Raw genomic sequence first — 23861 nt, forward strand, 5'->3', positions numbered from 1 at the left:
CGCGTATTCATCGCGTCTCTCCGGTGATATCTCGCCTGAGTCTAAGAGACAATAACAAACACGTGAATTATTCCACATAAACATCTGATTATTAAACGTGCAAAATAAAGACAAAGAGTGAGTTAGATCTGAAGATACATACTCAACAAACAATATATTTATACAACATGAAAGCATAAAGAGTATGTTTGTGTCCATTATTCGCAAATGATATATATATATATATTCTGATGGGAAGAAATGCAATATTCTGCCTTTAATGTAAATATTTGTTTTGCATCTCTGAATATTTCTAATTCTGTTCTGTGGCGCTTTTCCCTGTTTTGGATTGTTGCAGCTTTACAGAAAACAACGAGAACATTTCCAATAGATGAAAGTTTCTCACGCGAAACGGTTAATATGATTGTCAATGGACCGATCGTGTGATGTTCGTACCGCCGTGTGTTGCTCTTCTCCACCGGGATCCTCCGCACGTGAAGATAACGGCTCGGATGAACTCGCGACCGCAAAGTTTCACTCCGAAATCTCTCGGTAAATCTGCCCGGCTCGCGCTCACACACACACTGCACGCGCACACACACACCAGCAGGAGAGCCGAAAACACGCGAGACATTTTCACAGAGAACGTGAAGAAGAATAAAGTCAGAAGTGTGTGAAGATCCACGAGCTGCTGCTGGAGATGATGAGAGCCCATCAGTTCGCACACACATTTATACAAACACTCAATGACGTCACGAGCACCAAAAGTCATTTCTCATCCAGATTTACAGTTTATCTCCTCCGTTTTTATTATGACTTCATCAAAACAACACATCTGCAGTTTGATATGAATTGGAATGCGCAATAAAAAGCGATCAGTTCCTGAAAAGAAACTCTTCATATAATAATCATTACAGAAGGACTTTCAGTAAAATCACGAGGCTTAATTGTGATCGCTCTCAAAAACTCAAATCTCTCACAAAAAGAAAGTCAAAATAATAATAAAGAGCCATTAAATCACTTTGAATATTGTTTATCAGTCGCTCTAATAAACATACTGAAGTGTCATGATCAGATGAGCTGAAGTGTTTCTGGGAGGTTTGGGTCATTTCTCCAGCACAGACGAGAGCGGAGATTTCGCTCGGCGAGATTTCTCGATACTCTCAAACGTCGGCATCCCGTGAGGCATTTCCAGACGCTTGCTCTCAGATCCCATGATGCTCTCTGCCTCCTCTGTATGGACATTAAACAAACCGATGAGAATATAACTCAAGACCAGTTTTCTAAATAAACGTCAGAAGATTTTAAGGTCTTGTTAAGAGAATCACTGATGAGGGAGAGAGAGAGAGATTGATGTGAATGATTATTAATGATCCAAAGATTTTCACAGTTTGTGATAAAAAGGTGCTTTGAATTGGGTTGGTTTCTACCTCTCATGCGATGAATGAGTGAGCCGTACGCCATGTCCATCTGATAGGCCATAATGAAACTCAGAGGAATGACAGGAGCCAGTAATGCAGCTTTCCTCTTCTTCATGGCTCTGTGAACATCACACAACAGATGCAAAAGGAAATCATTGAGTTAGTGACAGGTGAGAGGGCAGAACGTGTGGTGAACACAGGAGCGAGTGACACCCACCCGATGCCGAGACCCAGCGTCACCAAACCGAAGAAAGAGCCGAAGTACTTGAGAAACTCTCTGGACCAGGCGATCTGCATGGCCACCTGACGCTCACGCATCTGATTCTGCATCTGCAACTGACGCTCCAACTGCACCAAACACATTCTGCCTTTAGAAAACACCTATGAAGAATTCTTCCGTGTGACACAGGTAGTGTTTACTTGTGTTTGTTTTCCTGCAGCACACACGCTTGCGGTTTTTGTCATTTTTACATCTTTATTGAGACGAGAACGTGTTTAGAGCATTTAAATGTGTTCTTTTGTATGTTAATGACATCTGGTATCTGTCACAGACGATATGCAAATGAACCGAATTCTGCAGCAGATTATTCAATAGTCCTCATTAGCATGAAGGTCAGAGTTTATTCATGATGAAAACACACACGTGTGACCTATGAACAGCTCACATTAACAACACGCAGCTTCAATATGACACAAAAGCACTTCCTGTGTGTGAGAGGAAGTTCAGACACATCGTGCTGTGAGACAGATTACAGCTTTCAGCCGAACAAAGTGACGTAAGTGAAGTTGACATATAAGTGAGTAATGAGACGTGAACCTCCTACAGCGTCCAATCATGTTAAAGCAGCACTTCACGGACCCAAAGGTATCAATTATGTTTAACCAATCACCTCGAGTCTGATTTAAGAGTTCGTCAAGCACACGGCTTCATTTCACTGACTGGAAACACTTTATGATGAAAAGACTCCAACCGACAGACTGACGTCATACTGAGAAATATCAAACATGTCTGAGATGAGGAAAAACTAAGAAACAGAAGAACGGAGATTCACAAGATTTCATGTCTGCATGTTTGTGTACTGCCGTCAAACCAAATGATCCAGAACATCACACTTCTCTTCATCAGTCTCTAATGGCTTCTAACAGCTCACATGACACGATTAAAATATGAACTTGTGTTTTTGGTGCAATACCGTGTTTAAAGTTTTACACATACTGTACATTATTATAGCTCCTCTATGCCTATGCACTGGAAAACGCAGTGTGCTCTGATTGGCCAGTTGAGCAGTGCGTTGTGTTTGGCTGAATACCTCAAGTGTGTGGCAGAAAAGTTAAGCCCCTTAAGCGCAAACTTCCAGGACGAGACCGATTGTCAGTTCATCTGTCCTCTCAATCGGAACTAACCTAACCCCTAAACAATGAAACCAGCGGATCAAAAGCGCAGCGTTCGTCACAAACTAACTGTCCTCCGGAGGTCTCATTGGAAGCCTGTTGCGTCATCGAGTAGGTCTTGTTTCATTAAAGCAGGTAGGACACTCCGTATGCACCCTACTTTCACCAGAATTCAGAGGACACATGAGGCGTATCCTTCGTTGCTAGAAATAACCCACAATTCTTTGCGTCGGCCAACGTGTGTTATTTGAGTAAACGGCAGCCACTCCACATTCAATCAAATATGTGGTGTTTAAATGTGAACAGTTTACAATTTGTGTCACTTTTTTAAATCTTAGCAGGCAGATGTAGTAAATAGGTTTACAAGTGTTTATTGATTTTTAAACGTTTTGAAACTTTTTACATTTGTTTAACTTAAAGTTTACTGTATCTCAGTGTTAAAAGCATTGTGTTAACAGCACAAGGTTGTGTGTCGGATCCCAGGGGATTGCAGATACCTGTGTATAAATGTATAAGATAATGCAATGTAAGTCACTTTGGATAAAAAAAATGTTTACACTAACCCTCTCTCATCTCTCCACAGGTATTATTCTGGGTTTTGTTGAAACTAGTATCTTTGTATTAGCACCTATTGTATTATTGCTCTTTTATCACATTTAACTTATTGCTCCCTAAACTCTCTGTAAGTCACTTTGGATAAAAGCGTCTGATAAATGACTCAATGTTAATGTAAATGAAAGTAACCAACTTTTTACCTCTTAAAATCATGCAGAAATCATTTAGATTATTTGACAGGTGTGCGAGTGCAACGTGTTGTCATAGCAACGTTGTACTTCCTGTTTCCTTTTCTGCCAGTTTGTCCTACGAAGGACGTCTCGTTTAATTCTAAGTTGAGGATTCTCCGTATACGGCACATCCTTTAGATCAGGGGTCTTCAACTACTTTTCTTTGAGGGACAGATTTCAAAAGTATAAATAGGGTGCGGGCCAGTTTTTTTACCTTATCTTCATTTCTTCTGTTATTTATCAATTTTTGTCCCTTTTATATAGGTCACCTATTAAAACATGCATACAAATATTGCATCCAGCATTTGTGCCATTTCATGATATTAAAAGAGTCTTGTATTCCTTAATGCGTTTAGTTTACCCAAAAATGAAATTGCTGTTAATTTACTCACCCCCAGTACATCCAAGATGTGGGTGGCATTGTTTTTTCAAGATATTTATGAATATATTCAGTTAAATTAATTAAAGTCAAATCAATGAATAATTTACTTCAAATTCAAGTGTCTGATGTTCACCTATAGGACCACCACTGACTGGAAACTCACCACACTACACTCACTCTGTCATCAACACTTGATCCAGTCATACTAGCACACTTTTCTATTCCATTTACATACATGTAGTGTGTTAGACTAACTGAGACCAGTTAACAGACCGCTGTTGCCCTTTATATTGATTCTATTGTTCTTCTGTATGTGTAAAAGCAGCTGCTAAATGTATTTTATGTAAATGTTACATATCAACATTAATATGTTGTACATTGGTTTTATAATTTATATCATTTAGCCACATCTTTATTTTAACAACATTAACAGAAATCTGGTTCTATTGATATAATTCTATCATCATTCTAACCTTAACTAGACAGACGTTGGTCTCAATATATGTGTGAGGAAGAAAAATAATGTATAGTGCCACATGATAAACACCATCGTGTGCACACACGCACACACAGTGATGTTCATTGACATTTTCCTCTAAGTCCATGTGTGATGATTTCTGGACAGGTGTGTTAACAGTGATCGGGTCGGGTACGTCCAGTGACCCAAACAAACACACAAGACTGACTGTAAAAATACACCAGACTCCATCACAACATCTGTCAACTACACACTACACTCATGTAAACAACAACAACAACATGTTTAGTCATTAAATCCATTGTGAACTCATTTAAGTGTTTCACAGAAAGCAAACTACAGCAGTGAACAAATGTCAACATCACAATCTTATTCATCTATTCTGCTTATGCCAATTATTCAGATTTGATATTTTCAGTGAAGTGTGTTTTATTAGCATGAGAAAAATAAGATGCATGTAGTATAAAGTGAATTCAAGTCAAATAGGGATATTTCAAAATGGAAATACAATACAATACTCTCTCTCTCTCTCTCTCTCCGTCACTGAGTGACAGACAGCACTCACACAACCAGCAATTTACAACACAATTAATGTCATTGGTTTCCATTTCAATATGAAAACAGAGAGAAGGGAGGAGAGACCCAGTCAAACCTCTGAGAGCTCAACAAAGAGACGTGATAGAGATCGCATGACAAACACTTTTAGTCAGACAGTTTAATGGTGTGTGATGTCATCAGGGTCACATGATCAGAAAAATTATATCCCGCATAAGGAAAAGATTTGTGACTTGATTGTGTTGTTTTTGCTTAAACTAATTTTACGCATTTGTCATATTTCATAAGATTATTATTTTCTCCTGCTGTGACCTCACAGGTTTCCAAAATCTCCATCTGATATTTCACAAGAACAAAAAAAGATTTGTGATTTTTTGGCATCTTATAGGAAAACAACGAAAACCGATGATATTTAGTGAGTTATAACAACATTCAGAAAGATGATTACACAGCTCGAGGGGCTTGTGTGTATGTCTATTAGATTATGAGCGATAACACATTTTATGAGCGTTTAAATGCACCGGTGGCACAGAGAGAGAGAGAGAGAGAGAGAGAGAGAGAGAGAGACATCAGTCACACAGAGATGAATGAATTCAGCTCATACACATTATTAACTAAAAACTTTCAAATGGAAACTGACTCACAGTGCTCTCACGCTGTACACACACATCTGCACCATGAATAAACATGAATATAATAATAACATTCACTGTTTACACTCCAATAGATGCATTTAGAAGCTTTTCAGCTCCCGCCATTTTCATGTAAAAGTAGAATACAGATAAACATAAAGATGGACACAAAGCAATCAAAATGAGGAACAGATTTAATGGCTGATGTGAGAAGTGAACTTTGGCGTAATTTTTTTACCTGGAATATAGATCTGCTTTTTTCTTATAAAAGAAATGCTAACAACATGCGTGTGAAGCTCAAAGAGAAGAAAGGGGAAAGGAGTGGTGATTCATTTCTTTTATGAGGGCAAACACAAACCTTCATAATCCTTCAGCTGCTGGAGATGTTTCTCAGGTGCTGACCGCCTCACAGGCAAAGATTCATCAAACACACACAATCACAACAACAACAAATGTGTTTGTGTAGGATAATAATTCTGCATCATGATCTCAATAAAACACTTGTGTCTCTTTCCGGCCGAACACCCAAATAACACATGGACACTATAAGCATCCTTGCAAATGTACTGTGAGGTTAATACACATGATGTGTGTGTGTGTGTGTGTGTGTGTATGTGTGTGATGATTTCTGGTGTACCTGCAGTCGAGCGTTGAGCAGCATGAACTCCTGCTGTTTCTGAAAGTTCTGCTCCATTGATTTAGAGAGCAGAAAACCCATCCTGCATTAAACATACACACACACACATCATCCTCCTCCTCATCATCATCATCATCCTTCTCCTCCTCCTCCTCATCATCCTCGTCCATCATCATCATCCACTACCTCTCTTACCTTTAACTTCAATGGTGCTTTAATATTCTTTACATTGCACTACAGGGCTGCCATGTATGACTGAACTGTACACACCAGTACTTCATGTATCTGCTCCAACGGACTGTTTACACACACACACAGCATCATTTGCACTCTATACTGCTCACTTGCACACCAGGAATATTTAACGAATGCTCATTTGCACTACTGGACTACTTTCAGAACTGCATTAACTCATCTATTGCACTGCAACTTTTATGTCTATATGTAATGCACAATTAAGTCACTTGCACTCCAGTTTAGTATCCGGCTGTTCATTAATGTTCATAGTATATAGCCTTCTATATATATTGTTCATAGTACAAACCTACTGTCATATTTTCATAGTACATACCTGCTGTAAAATATTTTCATAGTCCATGCCCACTGTATAATGTTTTATATATATATTATTCTAACTGTATATCCTGCACTTGCTAATTGCACTTCTGGTTAGACCTAAACTACATTTCATTACACTGTACTTGTATATGTATAATGACAATAAAGTTGAATCTAATCTAATCTAATCATCCTGACAAGTACTCCCATGACATAATCTACAGTTTACGTTTCGGTTTGTGTGTACAGCCAACACTTAAACATTAAACAATGTCAAGAGATATTTGCAATAAACAGCCAGAAAACCCGTCAATAGTGTGCAATTAAAATGAGGTGAATATATAGTTACTATATATATTTATACAATATACATTCCGCAGTCTTTCTCTCGTATGATACGTTAAGCAATGTACAAAATGTGTTGTGTAATTTGAACCCTGAATCTTTACGTTACGTCAGTTGTGTGTAACACATGGACATAAATCACGTGGAATGTTATGATGTGATGTTTCAGTAGATCAGGCTCGTGTGTGTACACGCGCACGCACGCGCACACACACACTCGCTCGCACGCGTACACACACGCACGCACACACTCGCACACTCGCACGCACGCACGCACACACACACACACACTCGCACACTCGCTCGCACGCACACACACACACACACACACGCACACACTCGCACGCACACACACACTGAATGTGAATCATACCTGTTGTGTTTGTTTAAATGAAACTCTGCAGCTCGAGCTTGATTGATACAGTGCTCCAAGGGCACGCGAGCTTTGGTACGCAATGACGTTTTCACGTCACCCACGCAGCTGCGATCTCACCACTCATTGGCTACAGCCCTCACTCTCGGTTCTCATTGGCTATTGTCTGCAGCGGTCAGATCCAGTGAAGGTATATGACGAGTTTGGTTCCAAAATGAGATTTCTCCCTTTTTAAGAAACAAAAACACGTTTTATGATGTTTTATTGTGTTTGTTAGCTGTATGTTTTGTTATTATGGCTTAAAACCAACCTACTGCAGTTTAAATGATATTAATTAGAACTGGATTTTTTCCCCTCTTATCGGAACTAACTTCTTCATATACACGTTTAATTGATATCACAGATAATGACAATATCAGACTCGAGTCAAAATGCAGTGCAACGATTTCACAGATAACAGATCGATTCACACCGGTCACGTGACTCAGTAGTTGATGTCGTGCGACTCTGTAATCGGGAGGATTTCCGATCGCTTCGCGCCACCTGCTGGTCACGTGTTTGCAGCGTGTTTAAAAGAAGAAAACGCGTGACCGGGTATGACGCACGTGTTTATTAACCGTGTAACTTCTCCATCATTACAAACAGTGCGGCATCAAGGAAAACAATAACAATTTAAAAGACAGGACAAACATAAAAACCAGGGCTGAAAGTAATCGCAGTGGTATAAAGTTCGCAGATATATTCATATTTACACATTAATTTATAATTACATAGGAGGAGAAACTAAATGTACAACGTTACAAAATATTTACAAATCAATAAATACAGAGACTGACACAGAGACGCGTACAACACCCAAAATGAAAAGCGAAAAGTACAAAGGACATCTCGTATTGTACAAAGATTACAAAAGAACATACAAAACCAGAGCGTCAGTGAAAAAAATGAATGGCACCAGATCTATCTGTGGTGGACGGATCTGCTCGGGCAGTGCTGACGTCACCGGACTGATCTTTGGCCCTTCAGTCGTAAATCACCACGCGTGAACGCGCATTCCTGTACGGACGCACACATACACGCTGGCGTATAAAAGACCAGAGTGTGAAAATGAGTCATGTTTTGTGTGTCACCTTCACTGTTCTGCACTTTGACTTCTTGTGTTTCTTTTCAGTCAGTCACAGGACGCCAGGAAACGATGTTGTTCAAAAAAGTTCATGGAATGAGCGGTGACACTGTGTGATCTGAACAGCGGGTGTTCTGTTGTTATACTCAAACACGAATGTCACAAAAGGTTTGTTACGTGTGTTCAAGTTCATAGTCACTAACGACCCACAATACAGCCATTCAACAAATCACCCGCACATTTTAAAAAAAGATCCAATGAAAACATCAGCCCGAGCACCGCTTCTGTTACAAAACACAACACGCGTGTGACATACGGATAGACGTGTGCAGTCAGTCCGGTGTGTCATGTGCGAGGTGAGGTCATCACACCATCATGAACATGGTTGGCTGCTTTCCACCCTCTTTTGCTTTCAGCCTACAGTTGGCAGGAAGTGACATCACAGGCAGAACCGATGGCATCACAGACAAAGGTCACAGCAGCGCTTTGAGAATTCAGAAGATCCCCTTGGCGATTTTCAGACCTTTCTGTTTCATTCGAGGCAGCGTGGAGCTCGACACGTGTTTGCTTCGGCCCACTCTGGGGAAGCCCCTCTTCTTCAGGACGAAGTCATAGTTGGCGGTGGAGTTCATGGCGTAAAAAACGTTGGCATTATCGGGAATCTTCAGTTCTGTGTGGAAAAGGAAAGCGATTAGAAACTCGAAGACGGAACCGAGGCAAAGAGCAGAAAGAAACTTTTAAACAACACTGGTACTGACCCTTCTCCTCACTGATCTTCTGAACCAGCTCGTAATCTTCAGCTCTCTCCCGGTCCAAGTTGTGTTTGACCATCGCCTTCCTGATCACTGCTGGAGTTTTATCCTGACTGGTCACCTGAAACACACACATACACACACACTGTTGTCACACGTTTCAAATCCTGGGAAACAAAAAGCATCTTCATATTAACACAGATTGTGTTTCAGGCTTAGATCTCATGATCCGCTGTCAGGACACTAACGACAATCTTCTGTTGTTGACATCACTGTACAGTACTTGTCACAATGAAAGCATCACGAGACACCGCAGGGTTTTCTCACCAGAATGCTCTTGTACATGTTTCCGTTGTCCACGTCCAGACTGACTCTGATGATGCAGCAGTCGTCCACCTGCTGGTTATAGAGCGGCAGAGAGAGCGACGAGTAGCTGGACACACCGGACACCGAGCGCTTGTGTGAGCGAGACGTCACCACCGGCGTGGACGACACTGAAGACGAGGACGCGCTGCTGGAGCCCGAACCCGAGCCCAGACCCGACGCATCCAGAGAAGAGAGAGACGTGGACTCCCAGAACTGAGAGAGAGAGAGAGAGGTTTGAAACCCTGTCAAATGATACAAAACTATGCTATCTGCAACAACACAATCTGACCTGACCTGATGTTTTCAAACATATCTACACAACACTCTATATCACCTTATTTTCTTACTTTAATGTTTATTTGGACTTTAGACTTTTGCAGCTTTTGGTCTGTATATGTGCTGTTGGGGAGCTGAAGAGCAAACACACACAGATGAAAAATCTTCATCTGTCTTAACTGACATTCGTCACAAGATGAAAAACTCAGTCTTGCAGTATAAGAGAGAGAGAAAGAGTACCGTGGGTATCAGGTCACCCGTGGGGCCGCACTTTCCTAATGTAGAACTGGAATGTTTTACGAATGGTGTGGAGGTCTACAGATGAAAATAAAGCTACAGTCAACAACCAATCACAAACTCACGTGAAAACATGTGATCACACATCAAGCGATCACAAACACAATTGAACTTTACTGCATGTTAAAGATCACAGACAATAGCTGTGTCTGGTTTGGTTCGGCTGCGTCCTTGTGTCTTCCAGAGGTCTCATCCTCTAAAGGATGTGCCGTATACGGAGAATCCTCAACTTAGAATTAAACGAGACGTCCTTCGTAGGACAAACTGGCAGAAAAGGAAACAGGAAGTACAACGTTGCTATGACAACACGTTGCACTCGCACACCTGTCAAATAATCTAAATGATTTCTGCATGATTTTAAGAGGTAAAAAGTTGGTTACTTTCATTTACATTAACATTGAGTCATTTAGCAGTCATTGAGTCATTACATTAAACAAATGTAAAAAGTTTCAAAACGTTTAAAAATCAATAAACACTTGTAAACCTATTTACTACATCTGCCTGCTAAGATTTAAAAAAGTGAAACAAATTGTAAACTGTTCACATTTAAACACCACATATTTGATTGAATGTGGAGTGGCTGCCGTTTACTCAAATAACACACGTTGGCCGACGCAAAGAATTGTGGGTTATTTCTAGCAACGAAGGATACGCCTCATGTGTCCTCTGAATTCTGGTGAAAGTAGGGTGCATACGGAGTGTCCTACCTGCTTTAATGAAACAAGACCTACTCGATGACGCAACAGGCTTCAAGCCTTCACAAACCAGACACAGTTAGTGTGTGTGTGTGTTTGTGTGTGTGTGCGCGATAGCAAATGATTGACAGGTTAGGGTTGTTATTCAGGAGAATCTACTAACTGCTGTCGGACACACAGATGATGTGTTCACCTTCCTCTCCTGTGCATCGGGCGAGTCTGAGATGAAGCTGATGTTCACCTCGTCCACATCAGAGCTACTGGAGCCGGCAGACGTCACGCTGACAGAATCACAAGCGTCACCCAATGAACCCCCGACACATGCAGGGAAACGCAACTGATCGAACGACTTTGAGTGTGAACTGCTGCTGCTGCCGGAACCACAGCCCACCTCGGCCGAACCCACCGGCTGCCGACTGACACAGAGACACACACGTCACTTCTGCTCCAAACATTAGTGAGATGATGTGTGATGTGTTTACACTCACTCGCTCCATCTCTTCATGATTCCTGTGCTCTTCTTGGCTTTCAGTGTGTTGGAGGCAGATTCAGATAGCGGCTCGATGTCACATGACTGACTGTAGCTGCAGCACACACACACACACACACAGTTAAGTGTGTGTGAGTGTGTGACATGTCAAACAACACACACAAACTAATGTCACGTTCTCACCTTTCGGCCTCCGACAGTTTCTCCACACTAGACAGCCAAACACTGAAAGCAGCAACCCGCTGAAAATTATAATTATTACAAGCCAACTGTAACAACTTAATCTGAGCTATGACCTCAAACTCCTGCACACACAGAGAGACAGAGAGACAGAGAGACAGAGAGAGAGAGAGAGAGAGAGAGAGAGAGAGAGAGAGAGAGAGAGAGATTTGTTGTTAATGTGTTTGTGTTCGTATATTACTTGTTTAATGTCTAAAGGAATTCTTGTAAGTACAACACACAATCATAGCAATAAAGTATCTTTAGACTGAAATTGAAAGTAAATGAGATGAATTGAGCGAGAGAGAGAGAGAGAGAGAGAGAGAGAGAGAGAGAGAGAAAGTGCAACAGCAGCTGTGACAGGTGACAATCATCACTCAGTGTGTTGGCTTTGTTCACGTGTACCTTCCGTCTCTTCTCGAAGTTTATCAAGCCGCCCTGAGTCGAACAGAAAACAGATTCATGAGAAACATCATTTACACACCTCACAGATTCTCAAACCCTCCACCTTCAATGTAAAGAACACACACAACGTCCACCACAAGAGCTGAACATCTGTGTCCGTTTGTGTGTTATGTGTTTCTGTGCTTTGGCAACAGAAAACCTCAAAGAGAGAGCGAGAGACTCACATCCAGAAAATCCTTCATTGCTGTGTCCATCATCACCAGATCTGTGAGGAAAGTTCCCAGATATGGAATTGTTCCCTGCATCACACTCTGGAACACACACACACACATGAATCTCCTACATCATCTGACTCAAGAGTGTGTGTGTGTGGTAATATGACATCAGAATGACATCACTGTGTCTCACCAGATCTCTCTGCGCCTGCTGACGTTTCTGAGCGCGCTTTGGGTTAAGCTCCAGTGTGGCGAATTTAGATGTTCCCTCCTGCAGAAGACATGCAGATAGTTCATCTCTTTCTCTCTCACACACACACACACACACACACATTACCGATGTTACACTGGACCTTTATCAGCAGTTCTCGACTCAGTGAGTGGTTGTTGTCATCTGAGAAGATCTCTGACAGCTCCTGGAAGATACGAATGTTTTCACGTGAAACTTCATCCCATGTTTTCTTCAGGCGGTGTACAGGATTACACTGCAGAGCGGACAGAATCGCACGCAGAGACGAGAAATTCTTCAGGATCCGACACTCCTGAACACAACAAACAAACACAGAACCCGTCAGATCACTCATCAAGGGTACCCATCAGATGTGTCTTGAGGTGTGATCAGACTGACTCGGGCCACTTGTATCCAGTGCTCCAGGATTCGGGATCTCTGAGCGGCTTTGAGCATTCGGTCACTCAGGCAGGTGGAAATGACACAGTTTGTGACGCGGTTAAACTGTGTGACAGTTGCTCTGATGGTCGGTGCCAGATGTTCTTTTCCTTTCTTATCTCTCTGAGACCAGATGCTGCCCAGACAGTGATACGGCACCACACGCTTAAACAGCTCCTGAACACAGTAAAGAAACCTTTCCGTTTGACATAGAACCAGAAGAACTCTGTGTGCTCGTGTGTCCTCTGATTCTTAACAAGGTTAATGGTGTCTATGGGCTCTTTATTGTTAGCGTAGGGTGTACGTGTGGCTCACAGCATCCATCAGCGTGAACTGCTCCGCCACCACTGTAGGGTCAAAGCTCAGAAAATCAGGTGGATCTTCATGGAACCCGTTCTCTTCCAGCAGAGTGAAAGCACAGCATCCCTGATCGATCACTGCACACACACACACATCATCATCATCATTACATTTCACACAACTGAACCGCTGAAGTTATTTCAAGAGTCACTAACTAACACACAAACACGTTCATCTCCATGAAATCATGTCTACGTGACGAACCGTCCTGGTCGGATTCCTGCTGAAGTCTGCGGTGGAACTGGGTCAGTAGATTACAGGCCCGTCGCTCTAGATCAGACCCGGGGAAGTTGAGCTGTAAGTAATGGATCAGTCGTCTCAGACAGCTGTATTCCGGAGGCTTCCAGAAGTCTTCGGAGTACTGATCTAACCAGGCGCCCAGGATAGACGACACAGTGCTAGAAACCATCCAACGGAAATATACACACAAACAACAGAAGTGAATGCTGCCGAATTGCAATTCTTTCATTGATATGAGATTCATTGATACGTGGTGTGATGCACACATCTCAGACGTACTTCCTGAGTTCTGTGCGTTCATCTGGAGTCATTCTGCGAGCATCTGCACCTGGCTGCTGATGAAGTTTAGCATATCTGTAAACACACAAGAACAAACACCAATGATGAAAAACTCTGACAGCTCTGATTGGCTCGTATGAGTTATGATCACATGAGTATGAAGAAATTGTGTGTGTTGTGTGTGTGGTCTTGGTTTGTATATGTTAGTGGGGACCTAAACCTGAATGCACCCGTGTCCCTGTCACTTACACCTATGGACTGTCCCTGCGGTAACAATAATAAAATATAGATAATAAAACTGTGTGTGTGTGTGTGTCGGGCACTCACTTGTTGAGCAGGAGGTCCAGCACTTGTTTGGTGGTGGCAAACGTTCTGTATGTGCAGAGGAAGATGGTGACGTACGTGGAGTCGTTTCCTCTGAACGCTGTCACCATGTACTCCACCAGACGCTCCAGCGTTCCCGCTTTAATACTGCGCAGTTTACACGTCTCATAGAGACTGAGAGACGCGTCCGAGTCCACACCCAACCAGCGCTGACTCTTGCTGGACGACTGATACATCTGAACCTTCCTCAGCGTGATGCTGAACACTGCTCCCTCCTCCACCTCCTCACCGATCTCCTGACTCGCATTCTGAACACAGGCAGAGAGAGAGAGAGAGAGAGAGAGAGAGGGAGGTGTGTGTTGTGTTTCAGGAAGTATCAGTGATTCACACAGATCAATAACTGACTAACAAAGACACACGTTGTATAATCTCTCTTTCTGTCTGTGTCCATGCGGTTTAAGGTTATGGAATCTAAACACCAAACGCTGCATCTCTTCTCAAAACACGTCAATACGACTGACATGAAGCATAACCAGCTGAAGCTACACATCACTGAGCTCATTCATTTCACTTTAACACCACACAAACATGAGAAGAAAACACAACCAAACAATATGTGCAACGTGTTTCGTTACAATTGATCTTATAAAACATTCCTCATCACACCGTCAGGTTTATTCTGCCAGATGACTGTACATCACCACAACTTATTTCTGTGAGCATCGCTCACAGGGAGAATAAACCCATCACTGTTCTAGACGTTTGAGAGACTGTGACTGATGATGTCATCACACACACTAATGGACCGTCTGCAGCTGTAATCTAATAACACAGAGACAGACGTACAGACCGATGTACAGTGAATGAAGCTCTTCACAGATGACTTTGTGTGAACAGAGTTTATAAACATTGAAAGTACTCCGATAATTCATCTTCAGATAAACAGAATGTCTGAACATAACGAAACATCAAGAGCTTTCCTGTATGTCAGTGATTAAAACATGATGTTAGCAGCACCTGTCACATTATCTGACTGGATCAGCGCTCACTAAATTTGGTGAATCTCATTTGAAACCGACACAATATTAAAATGTTAAAATGATGCAGTTTGTTTAGTTTCATTGACATCACTTTAATAATAGAGATTGTGTTTGACATTATGCCTGATTTTAAACTGTTCATTGTAGAATAAAGTATTGTTGTGTTTTTATTTGATGAAACGAAAATAATATGTGTAAACAATCAACGGCAACGTCTGAAAAAATTAAATAAACGGGGAGTGTCCCTTAAACAACACAACTACACTGTAACTATCACACACATCAACACAATTATCACACACAGATCAAACGCTGCAAACTAAAAGGTGGAAAATATCGGACATAAAAATCACCTGAAATAAGAAGCATACATTTATGTTTTATAATACACATTTACACCTCAAAACGAACAGTAACAAACGTGAATGAAATGAGATGTGAATGTGCATAATGAGTAAATAGTGAACACATTGTTTGAGTCAGATGTTGATGTTTGTTATTGTGGTCATGTGTGAATACCTCCAGATGAGGCGTGTCGGGATCCAGCTGCGTGAATCGGTTCAGCACCGCAGGATTCGGTTCGTCGCAGATCTCGAGTCTCACCGAATCCCGGATGCTTCGGATCCGCCAAACGCTCGCGTCAAACATACCCGAACCGGATCCGAACTCACAGCGCCGCACAAACACCATCAGCACCGAACAACGGCCCGATCGCCATCACTGCGTGTCCGGCTCCGCCTCCGCTCGGGACCATGACGTCATGCTCAGATCAGAACCACACGGCGAGGGATCTAAAGTGGGCGGGTTCTCTTTCATTTACATGTAGGATGATGCGCAGATGATGCGCAGATGAACTTTATGTTCTCATCCTACAGAGAAAACCAGCTGAGATTTCAACTCAATGAGGAACTGAGAGCGCCACCTGCAGGACACGCAGCGAGACACGAGGGCGCGTGCGCGAGAGTGAATCAAGTACTTCACACACAAGAAAAACTAATAATAAATACATTTATATACATTAAGACTCTTAAAGACTGAACTTCACACACACTGTTTATTACTTAAAGGGGCAGTTCACCCAAAAATGAATTTCTGTCATTATTTACTCACCCTTGGGTTGTTTCAAAGCTGTGTACATGTATTTATTCTGATGAACACTAAGAAAGATATTTGGAAGAATGTGAGAGACATCATCCACTAACACGGTAGAAAAAACTGTTTTGGGGCACCCTTGAATAACATCACATTGTCCCTACTATGTTAGCCAATGACGTCCCAGAACTGAAATCTGCTAACACTCTTCTAAATATCCATCTCTCAGTTAATCTGAACATTGTCTTTTATAAAGGTATGAAATTACATGAGGGCGAGTGAATGATGACAGATGGTCATTTATGGGCTAACTATTCCTTCCACAGCTACATAATGGATTATACTGCCCCGTCCCAGCACATTCCTGTGTGTGTGTGTGTGTGTGTGCGTGCGAGGGATCATCTGTCAATCATCATGATGTCATCAGATTTGTATCCTCTCTGGCTGGATCCCATGTCACCTCCTGTACATATACTCTGCACTAAAAGTATGTACTGTTTTTGTGATGCTAAAGTATACACTAATGAGTGAACACATGTCTTGTTGTGTGTCTCATCAAAGATAATAAATATGAACAAGATGTGCCACTGCCATGAGAACGAATGGGGATGGAATGCAACTGTCAATATGTCCGTCCAATAAAACAGCCGATCATGATCACTGATGATTCTCTTGGACGGGGCTTTCTTGAGCCACTTGTCAGCCTGTGTGCTTTAACTCAAGCAAAGGTGATTTTATGAGCAATTTAAGCTCATGAAACAAATGTTATGATACGGTTCATGTAAGTTTTAAAAGGTGTTCCTAAATATGATGTTTAATTGGGATTTTTAGCTGGTGATTGTAGAAATGTTAATTGATGATTAAGCAATAACCACGAACATGGCCGCCAAGTGGCATGACTTCTGTTAGGGGACTTTGGTCTCATGTCTCTATATTCTACATACACGTTGTTTTACCGGGACTTTCTACAGACAGGCATAATGATTTCTATACTGTACAACCTGTATTCAATCCGCTGATCTCACCTCACCCTAAACCTATTTGGCCTCCATGAGGTGAACAGCTAATAAATTAAACCAAATGTTTATTTCAAAATGTTAAAATACAGAAAGGTTTGTGTGATGGGTTGATTTAGAGGTTGGAGGAAAAAAAATACAATTTTGTACAGTATAAAAATCATGTCTATGTAAAGTCACCATAAAACATGAAAACACAACACACAGTCTGTAAAGCTTCTTTTTTACGGTGCACAAAACACAAAGACACATCTGAGACACATGGAGGATTCTCACAACAGTCTGCCATGGAAACAACATTGAGCTTAAGAGAATTCAGAGCTCACAATGAACTGAACTTTAACTACACACACACAAGAGGTCTTCTCGGGTCCAAAGATATTTAACCGACCTGAAATGACCCGAATCACTTTTTACCCGAACCCGAGACAGACCCGATAACGTTTTTTTTTTAAAGCCCCGACCCGAGACAGACCCGATAAAAGTTAGATCCGAGTCCGACCCATCGTATGAATGTAAACCGACGTTTATTAATGAAATTGATATGGCAATGAACACGTTGATCCTCTTGTTTTGCTCTGGCAAATTGCGCAAACTCAGGCTAAATGGGTTGTGCCAGTTTTAGCTGAATCAAATCTAAATAAGGCATCACAGTCTACGCATTTAGCTGCACCAATCTTTTTTCCCTCCTTATCAACAATTACAACAAATGTTGTCCATACTGATGATGACCCTGGATGTTTTACTTCTGTTTATTCGTCATCTTTTGGCTTTTTAGCGATTTAGCGTTTTCATGCCTCCATGTCATGTTAATCTGACGACACAATTAGGACCAAGGTCTGGCTCAATGTTAATTAGCCTACCATCCAACCACAAGAGGAGAGTTGGTAACTACACGCACACACACGAGCGACGCGCTGTTATTGTACAGGATAGTTGAGGTCTTCCTCGGGTCAATTCAGCAAAAAACATTTTTACTTTATATTACCCGAGACCCGAAGACACTAATACAGTTTTTCTAAATTGTTTACACACAAATATTGGTACTTGAGACACAATGACCACAACATGTAACTCATTCACCAACCCCCTGAACCAATTCTGCTAAACTACAAGCACAATTCCTGCTTTACACTCACATTGCAGATCTAAAACACACTTTTTTCAAGACACTTCACACAATTCTCTGCATTTGGCACAATTTTCGGGCAGAAAAATCTCTTGTTTTCACAAGGAACACACTGCCATTCATATATGAACACTGACTCATCACATGTGTAAACACCTGTCACAAACGCCTAAACCCCTTCTTCAAGCTATAGAAGACACATGTGGAGATATAGCAGCTGATGCTTTTCATGGCTGGACTGAAGAACATTGCTTGTGATGTGGATGAGGTGCTGTGGTCAGACCCAAACCCAAGAGAAGATGCAGCATAGTTTTTTACTGTAACTGTATACAGTAAATTCTTCTGTTGTTTTGTATGTAGACCACTGTATGTGCAACTTTGTGTTGGTTGGGATGTACACTGTACACTGTTTTTGTTGGAAAAATAAAATATATTTGTTATTGTGTATTTGTGTGTTCTGACTATAAAATCTATTTTAAATATATATATATACAAAACATATTTTACAACACACTTATGTACTGTCTGTAGTACTGAACCAAATAAAGAGCAAAGTCATTATGATGAATGGAGAAGTGTTTTATATAGAGCACATCAGTGTTCAACTGGTTCTTATAAATGTTTATTTATATGATGGTTTGTGTTTGTCATTTGAAAACAAAATACCATTTTGAGAAGAAAGAACATTGTTTTGAATGTGAAGTTTCATTTTGCAGGAGAATTGAGGGGTTTTGCCCATTGTGTTTGTGTTTTTTGATTTGTGTGTAGAGTTCTGAGAGTATGAGGCTTTCAGAAAATGTGTGTAAACAATTGAGAAAAACTGTAATATACCCGACCCGTGTCCGAAGCTCCCGTGAATATTTTAAACCCGAACCCGCTCGGGTCTAGGGCCGGACCTCGGTTTTTCGGATCTAAATGGACCTGTGAAGACCTCTAACACACACACAACCTCACATACGTTTCAGATGCAATGCGTGTGTGTGTAAGACAGTGAGGTGTTTCTTGAGCACTTAAACTAAAGATAATAACAGGAATAATATGAACACAATCACACAATAATAACAACAATAAACGCCTGTGAAAACAACACACTCACAAAATAAAGCACATACACCTGCAGATCTCCACATGTCTGTCAGGAGCGGATCATATCACACGTGTGTCACTGTACATTCCCTCAGGAGTCAAAGATTCAGATTCAGATGTATAGAAACAGCTGACAGCTTCACTGATACAAATATTTGCACTTTCTGTTCTCTTCATATCTGAACCATTATTATTACATGATCAACACTCACTTTTAATAAGAGAAAACCTGTATAAACACACACACACACACACACACACACGGAGCGAACAGCTGTGTCTGAGCATTACATCACTTCCTGTGTCAGATTTCACTCAATGACACAAAATCACAGCAGCAATTCAACAGCACTTTGAACTCAAAGTGTTCCTGTATTCATTCTCCATCTCTGTTCTGGATTACAGCTGTGATTCTGTCCTCATGAACACAAACATCTGATCAAATCAAAAGACAAAAGAGGAAGAGTGAAATAATCACAACAGAGATTCAGTGTGTTTGAATGAGTCTTAAATGTGCAGTGTGTCATTTTTGGGATGATGTATTGCTAGAAATGCAATATAATAATATACACAGCCATGTGTTCAGATGTGTATAAATGAGCTCACACAGTGAAGCATTATGTTTTTATTACCTTAGAATAAGCTGTTTCTATCTACATACACCGCGGGACCCTTGACACGTTTGTAATTGACCATGTTCTGTCAGCCATTGTAGTGTCTGGACGGGAGGGGCGGAGTGAGCCGTTGGTTGCAATTCACAAACTTGCCACTAGATAATAATGACTGGACCTTTAAAACAATAAAACTGTCAAGTTCTGTGCAGCCCAAACACAACGGTCCTCTCATAACAAACCTTCTGAACCGGTCCAGTCAAACAAACCGTCTGAACCGGTCCTCTCAAACAAACCGTCTGAACCGGTCCTCTCAAACAAACCGTCTGAACCGGTCCTCTCAAACAAACCGTCTGAACCGGTCCTCTCAAACAAACCGTCTGAACCGGTCCTCTCAAACAAACCGTCTGAACCGGTCCTCTCAAACAAACCGTCTGAACCGGTCCTCTCAAACAAACCGTCTGAACCGGTCCTCTCATAACAAACCATCTGACCGTCTGAACCTCAAACAAACCGTCTGAACCGGTCCTCTCATAAACCGTCTGAACCGGTCCAGTCAAACAAACCGTCTGAACCGGTCCTCTCAAACAAACCGTCTGAACCGGTCCTCTCAAACAAACCGTCTGAACCGGTCCTCTCATAACAAACCATCTGACCGTCTGAACCTCAAACAAACCGTCTGAACCGGTCCTCTCATAAACCGTCTGAACCGGTCCAGTCAAACAAACCGTCTGAACCGGTCCTCTCAAACAAACCGTCTGAACCGGTCCAGTCAAACAAACCGTCTGAACCGGTTCTCTCATAACAAACCATCTGAACCGGTTCTCTCATAACAAACCATCTGAACCGGTTCTCTCATAACAAACCGTCTGAACCGGTCCAGTCAAACAAACCGTCTGAACCGGTCCTCTCATAACAAACCGTCTGAACCGGTCCAGTCAAACAAACCGTCTGAACCGGTCCAGTCAAACAAACCGTCTGAACCGGTCCTCTCATAACAAACCGTCTGAACCGGTCCAGTCAAACAAACCGTCTGAACCGGTCCAGTCAAACAAACCGTCTGAACCGGTCCTCTCATAACAAACCGTCTGAACCGGTCCAGTCAAACAAACCGTCTGAACCGGTCCAGTCAAACAAACCGTCTGAAACGGTCCTCTCAAACAAACCGTCTGAACCGGTCCAGTCAAACAAACCGTCTGAACCGGTCCTCTCAAACAAACCGTCTGAACCGGTCCTCTCATAACAAACCGTCTGAACCGGTCCAGTCAAACAAACCGTCTGAACCGGTCCAGTCAAACAAACCGTCTGAAACGGTCCTCTCAAACAAACCGTCTGAACCGGTCCAGTCAAACAAACCGTCTGAACCGGTCCAGTCAAACAAACCGTCTGAACCGGTCCTCTCATAACAAACCGTCTGAACCGGTCCTCTCATAACAAACCGTCTGAACCGGTCCCCTCAAACAAACCGTCTGAACCGGTCCTCTCAAACAAACCGTCTGAACCGGTCCAGTCAAACAAACCGTCTGAACCGGTCCAGTCAAACAAACCGTCTGAACCGGTCCAGTCAAAGAAAGCATCAGAGTCTAAAAGAAAGTGTGAACCGCCAAACTAAACACAGCATGAACTGTAGGCCTAATGGTTTGGTCATGACAGTGATGAGATATTTAAGCACATGAGACACTGTAACGTTACAGTCATGACGTGCCGTGACTCTTCTTCAGACGTGATGGTACCACAGTAATGTGTGATGACAAGAGAACTGGTGTTACCTGTGTATCCAGCATCATCATCATCTTCATCAGCTCAGACTCATCTTCATCAGGGCCGATTCATTCGCCCATTCTGAAGCAGAACCTGCAGCAGAGAAAATCACGACGTCTGTTAATGAATTATGATCATTATCATGATTTGATTGAAATAAACACCGTGAATTGTTACCGATCAGATGTGAAAGAGTCCTGCATCGGTGTTCGATTAAACGATACAAATCCACATTCCACACTTTACACAAACACAAATAAACGTGAATGAATCATCATCTGATATCCGATTCAAAATGGAGTCGATGCTGCAGATTCCCGGTCATAAATGTTTATCGTCATAATAAACTGCACGCACTGGTCCAATTTCACGACAGATGTCGGTGTTTCATCGAATACGCAGCAGATCCGCGATCCGTGTGTGTTCAGACGCACAGATGAGAGAACAGCTCGGAGAATATCTCAGTCGGTCAGTCAGGCCGAGATCCGGCTCACATCAGAAGCCGAACCCCCGAGTGAAGCCGCAGCAGAGCCCCAGCGGAACCACACCGGCGCCGGTCCGGATCAACGGCTTTCGCGTCAAATCACATCATCTCGTATCGCGCTAAGAATCTCGTGTTGTTATTCTCTCGCTCGTGCCCTTGACACACATTCAGTACTCTCATCTTCTGATCTGGGTTTGTGGGTCTGCGGCGTGAACGCGCACTGCGAGGTACACGGAGACGCGCGCAGGAGCGGAGGGCGTGTGCTCGGCACCGCGAGACTGATGAAGATGATTGTGCACGCCGACGGACGCGCTTTCTGCTTCTTTAAATCACACACACACACACAGTTTTATAATAAATGTTATATATACACACACACACACACACACACATATGTGTGATTTTAACATTATCAACCGCGATCACGCGAACGCTGATCTCTGCGTTCCCTCGACTACAGTTTCCATGGAAACAGAGGGATGTGCTGTGTCCCGTATGTGACCAGATTTCGCGAAAACTGACACAATTATTTAGGTGTAGGTCATTTAATTCAATTCTAGTGCTTCCAGTACAATACCATTAAGAACTATTCGCCTAAAACATTACAGAAATACTTTGGTCTTTACTCCAGAAGGGTTCTATTAGTTGGTTGGGTTCCCATCGTTCAGAGAACAACACACCCAACACAGCACAGACCAAGACTGCGTTCACCGGCCCGGATTAAGAATTCAAGGACCCCTGGGCACAAGTGTCTTGTTGACCCCCCAATTCCATACACGTGTCACACAATCAAGTTCTGAATTAGTCTTTAGGGTATACGTGTAGGAAACACCTCTATCTTATACAGGATTACATTGCCACATATTATTATCACAACTTAAAGAACAAAATCAACATCTGTACACATCCTCCATCATACAGAATATACAACACATGATTGCAACAATGCTTTTCTGGACCAGCAACAACTATATCAAGACATGTTCCTGCATACTGTAACTCACTTTAAGCACACGCTGCCTCACCTCGACCTATCATAATTCACAAACACCCCGATCCACAAAACTGTTCTTAAGAGAAAATATAAGAACTTTATTAAGAGAAATGATAGGATGTTTTTAAGAATATTCTTAAATGTAATTGTCAAATAGAAATGACAAACTTCTACTCGGCTCCTAAATTGCTCTCCTGAAATATGAATGCAGTCTCTTCACATACAGGATCCTCTATAAAAGCACATATGACATTTTAGTCACTGAGATCGAAATGTGTGCAATGGATTCTATTAAATGAATGAGTGAATGAATGAATGAATGTGGTACTCCACAAAATAATCTTGCTAGTTCTACTATTGATGGAATATCCATAGTGATGTCACTGCACACAAGAAACATGGC

The 23861-nt window shown here is 42.0% G+C and overlaps 2 protein-coding genes across 7 annotated transcripts; both read right to left on the reverse strand.

Annotated features, from left to right (window-relative positions):
* Positions 1–600: 600 nt before the first annotated feature.
* plgrkt (plasminogen receptor, C-terminal lysine transmembrane protein) lies at positions 601–7641 on the reverse strand. Of its 2 annotated transcripts, none has more exons than XM_079486104.1 (5): positions 7538–7641; positions 6262–6343; positions 1618–1748; positions 1410–1519; positions 601–1212 (listed from the first exon to the last, which is right to left on the reverse strand). In XM_079486104.1, the coding sequence occupies exons 2-5, from the start codon at positions 6340–6342 to the stop codon at positions 1085–1087; spliced, it is 450 nt and encodes a 149-aa protein (XP_079342230.1). In that variant the 5' UTR covers position 6343; positions 7538–7641; the 3' UTR covers positions 601–1084. The 2 variants fall into 2 exon arrangements, with proteins under 2 accessions (XP_079342230.1, XP_079342231.1); XM_079486105.1 differs by having other exon boundaries at positions 767–1212; positions 5983–6343; positions 7538–7586.
* Positions 7642–8125: 484 nt separating this feature from the next.
* Positions 8126–22686, reverse strand: LOC306911069 (ral guanine nucleotide dissociation stimulator). Of its 5 annotated transcripts, XM_079486109.1 has the most exons (19): positions 22158–22668; positions 21989–22073; positions 14249–14553; positions 13922–13996; positions 13607–13800; positions 13358–13479; positions 13004–13219; positions 12729–12917; positions 12569–12646; positions 12385–12471; positions 12161–12193; positions 11720–11841; positions 11535–11630; positions 11240–11462; positions 10295–10369; positions 10126–10188; positions 9740–9991; positions 9419–9533; positions 8127–9330 (listed from the first exon to the last, which is right to left on the reverse strand). In XM_079486109.1, the coding sequence occupies exons 2-19, from the start codon at positions 22016–22018 to the stop codon at positions 9155–9157; spliced, it is 2451 nt and encodes an 816-aa protein (XP_079342235.1). In that variant the 5' UTR covers positions 22019–22073; positions 22158–22668; the 3' UTR covers positions 8127–9154. The 5 variants fall into 5 exon arrangements, with proteins under 5 accessions (XP_079342233.1, XP_079342235.1, XP_079342236.1 ...); XM_079486107.1 differs by lacking the exons at positions 21989–22073; positions 22158–22668 and adding an exon at positions 15805–16151 and having other exon boundaries at positions 8126–9330; XM_079486110.1 differs by lacking the exon at positions 10126–10188 and having other exon boundaries at positions 8133–9330; positions 22158–22686.
* Between the last annotated feature and the right edge of the window lie 1175 nt (positions 22687–23861).

This window comes from Barbatula barbatula, assembly GCF_947034865.1.
Source record: "Barbatula barbatula genome assembly, chromosome: 22".
Classification (NCBI taxonomy): Eukaryota; Metazoa; Chordata; class Actinopteri; order Cypriniformes; family Nemacheilidae; genus Barbatula; species Barbatula barbatula.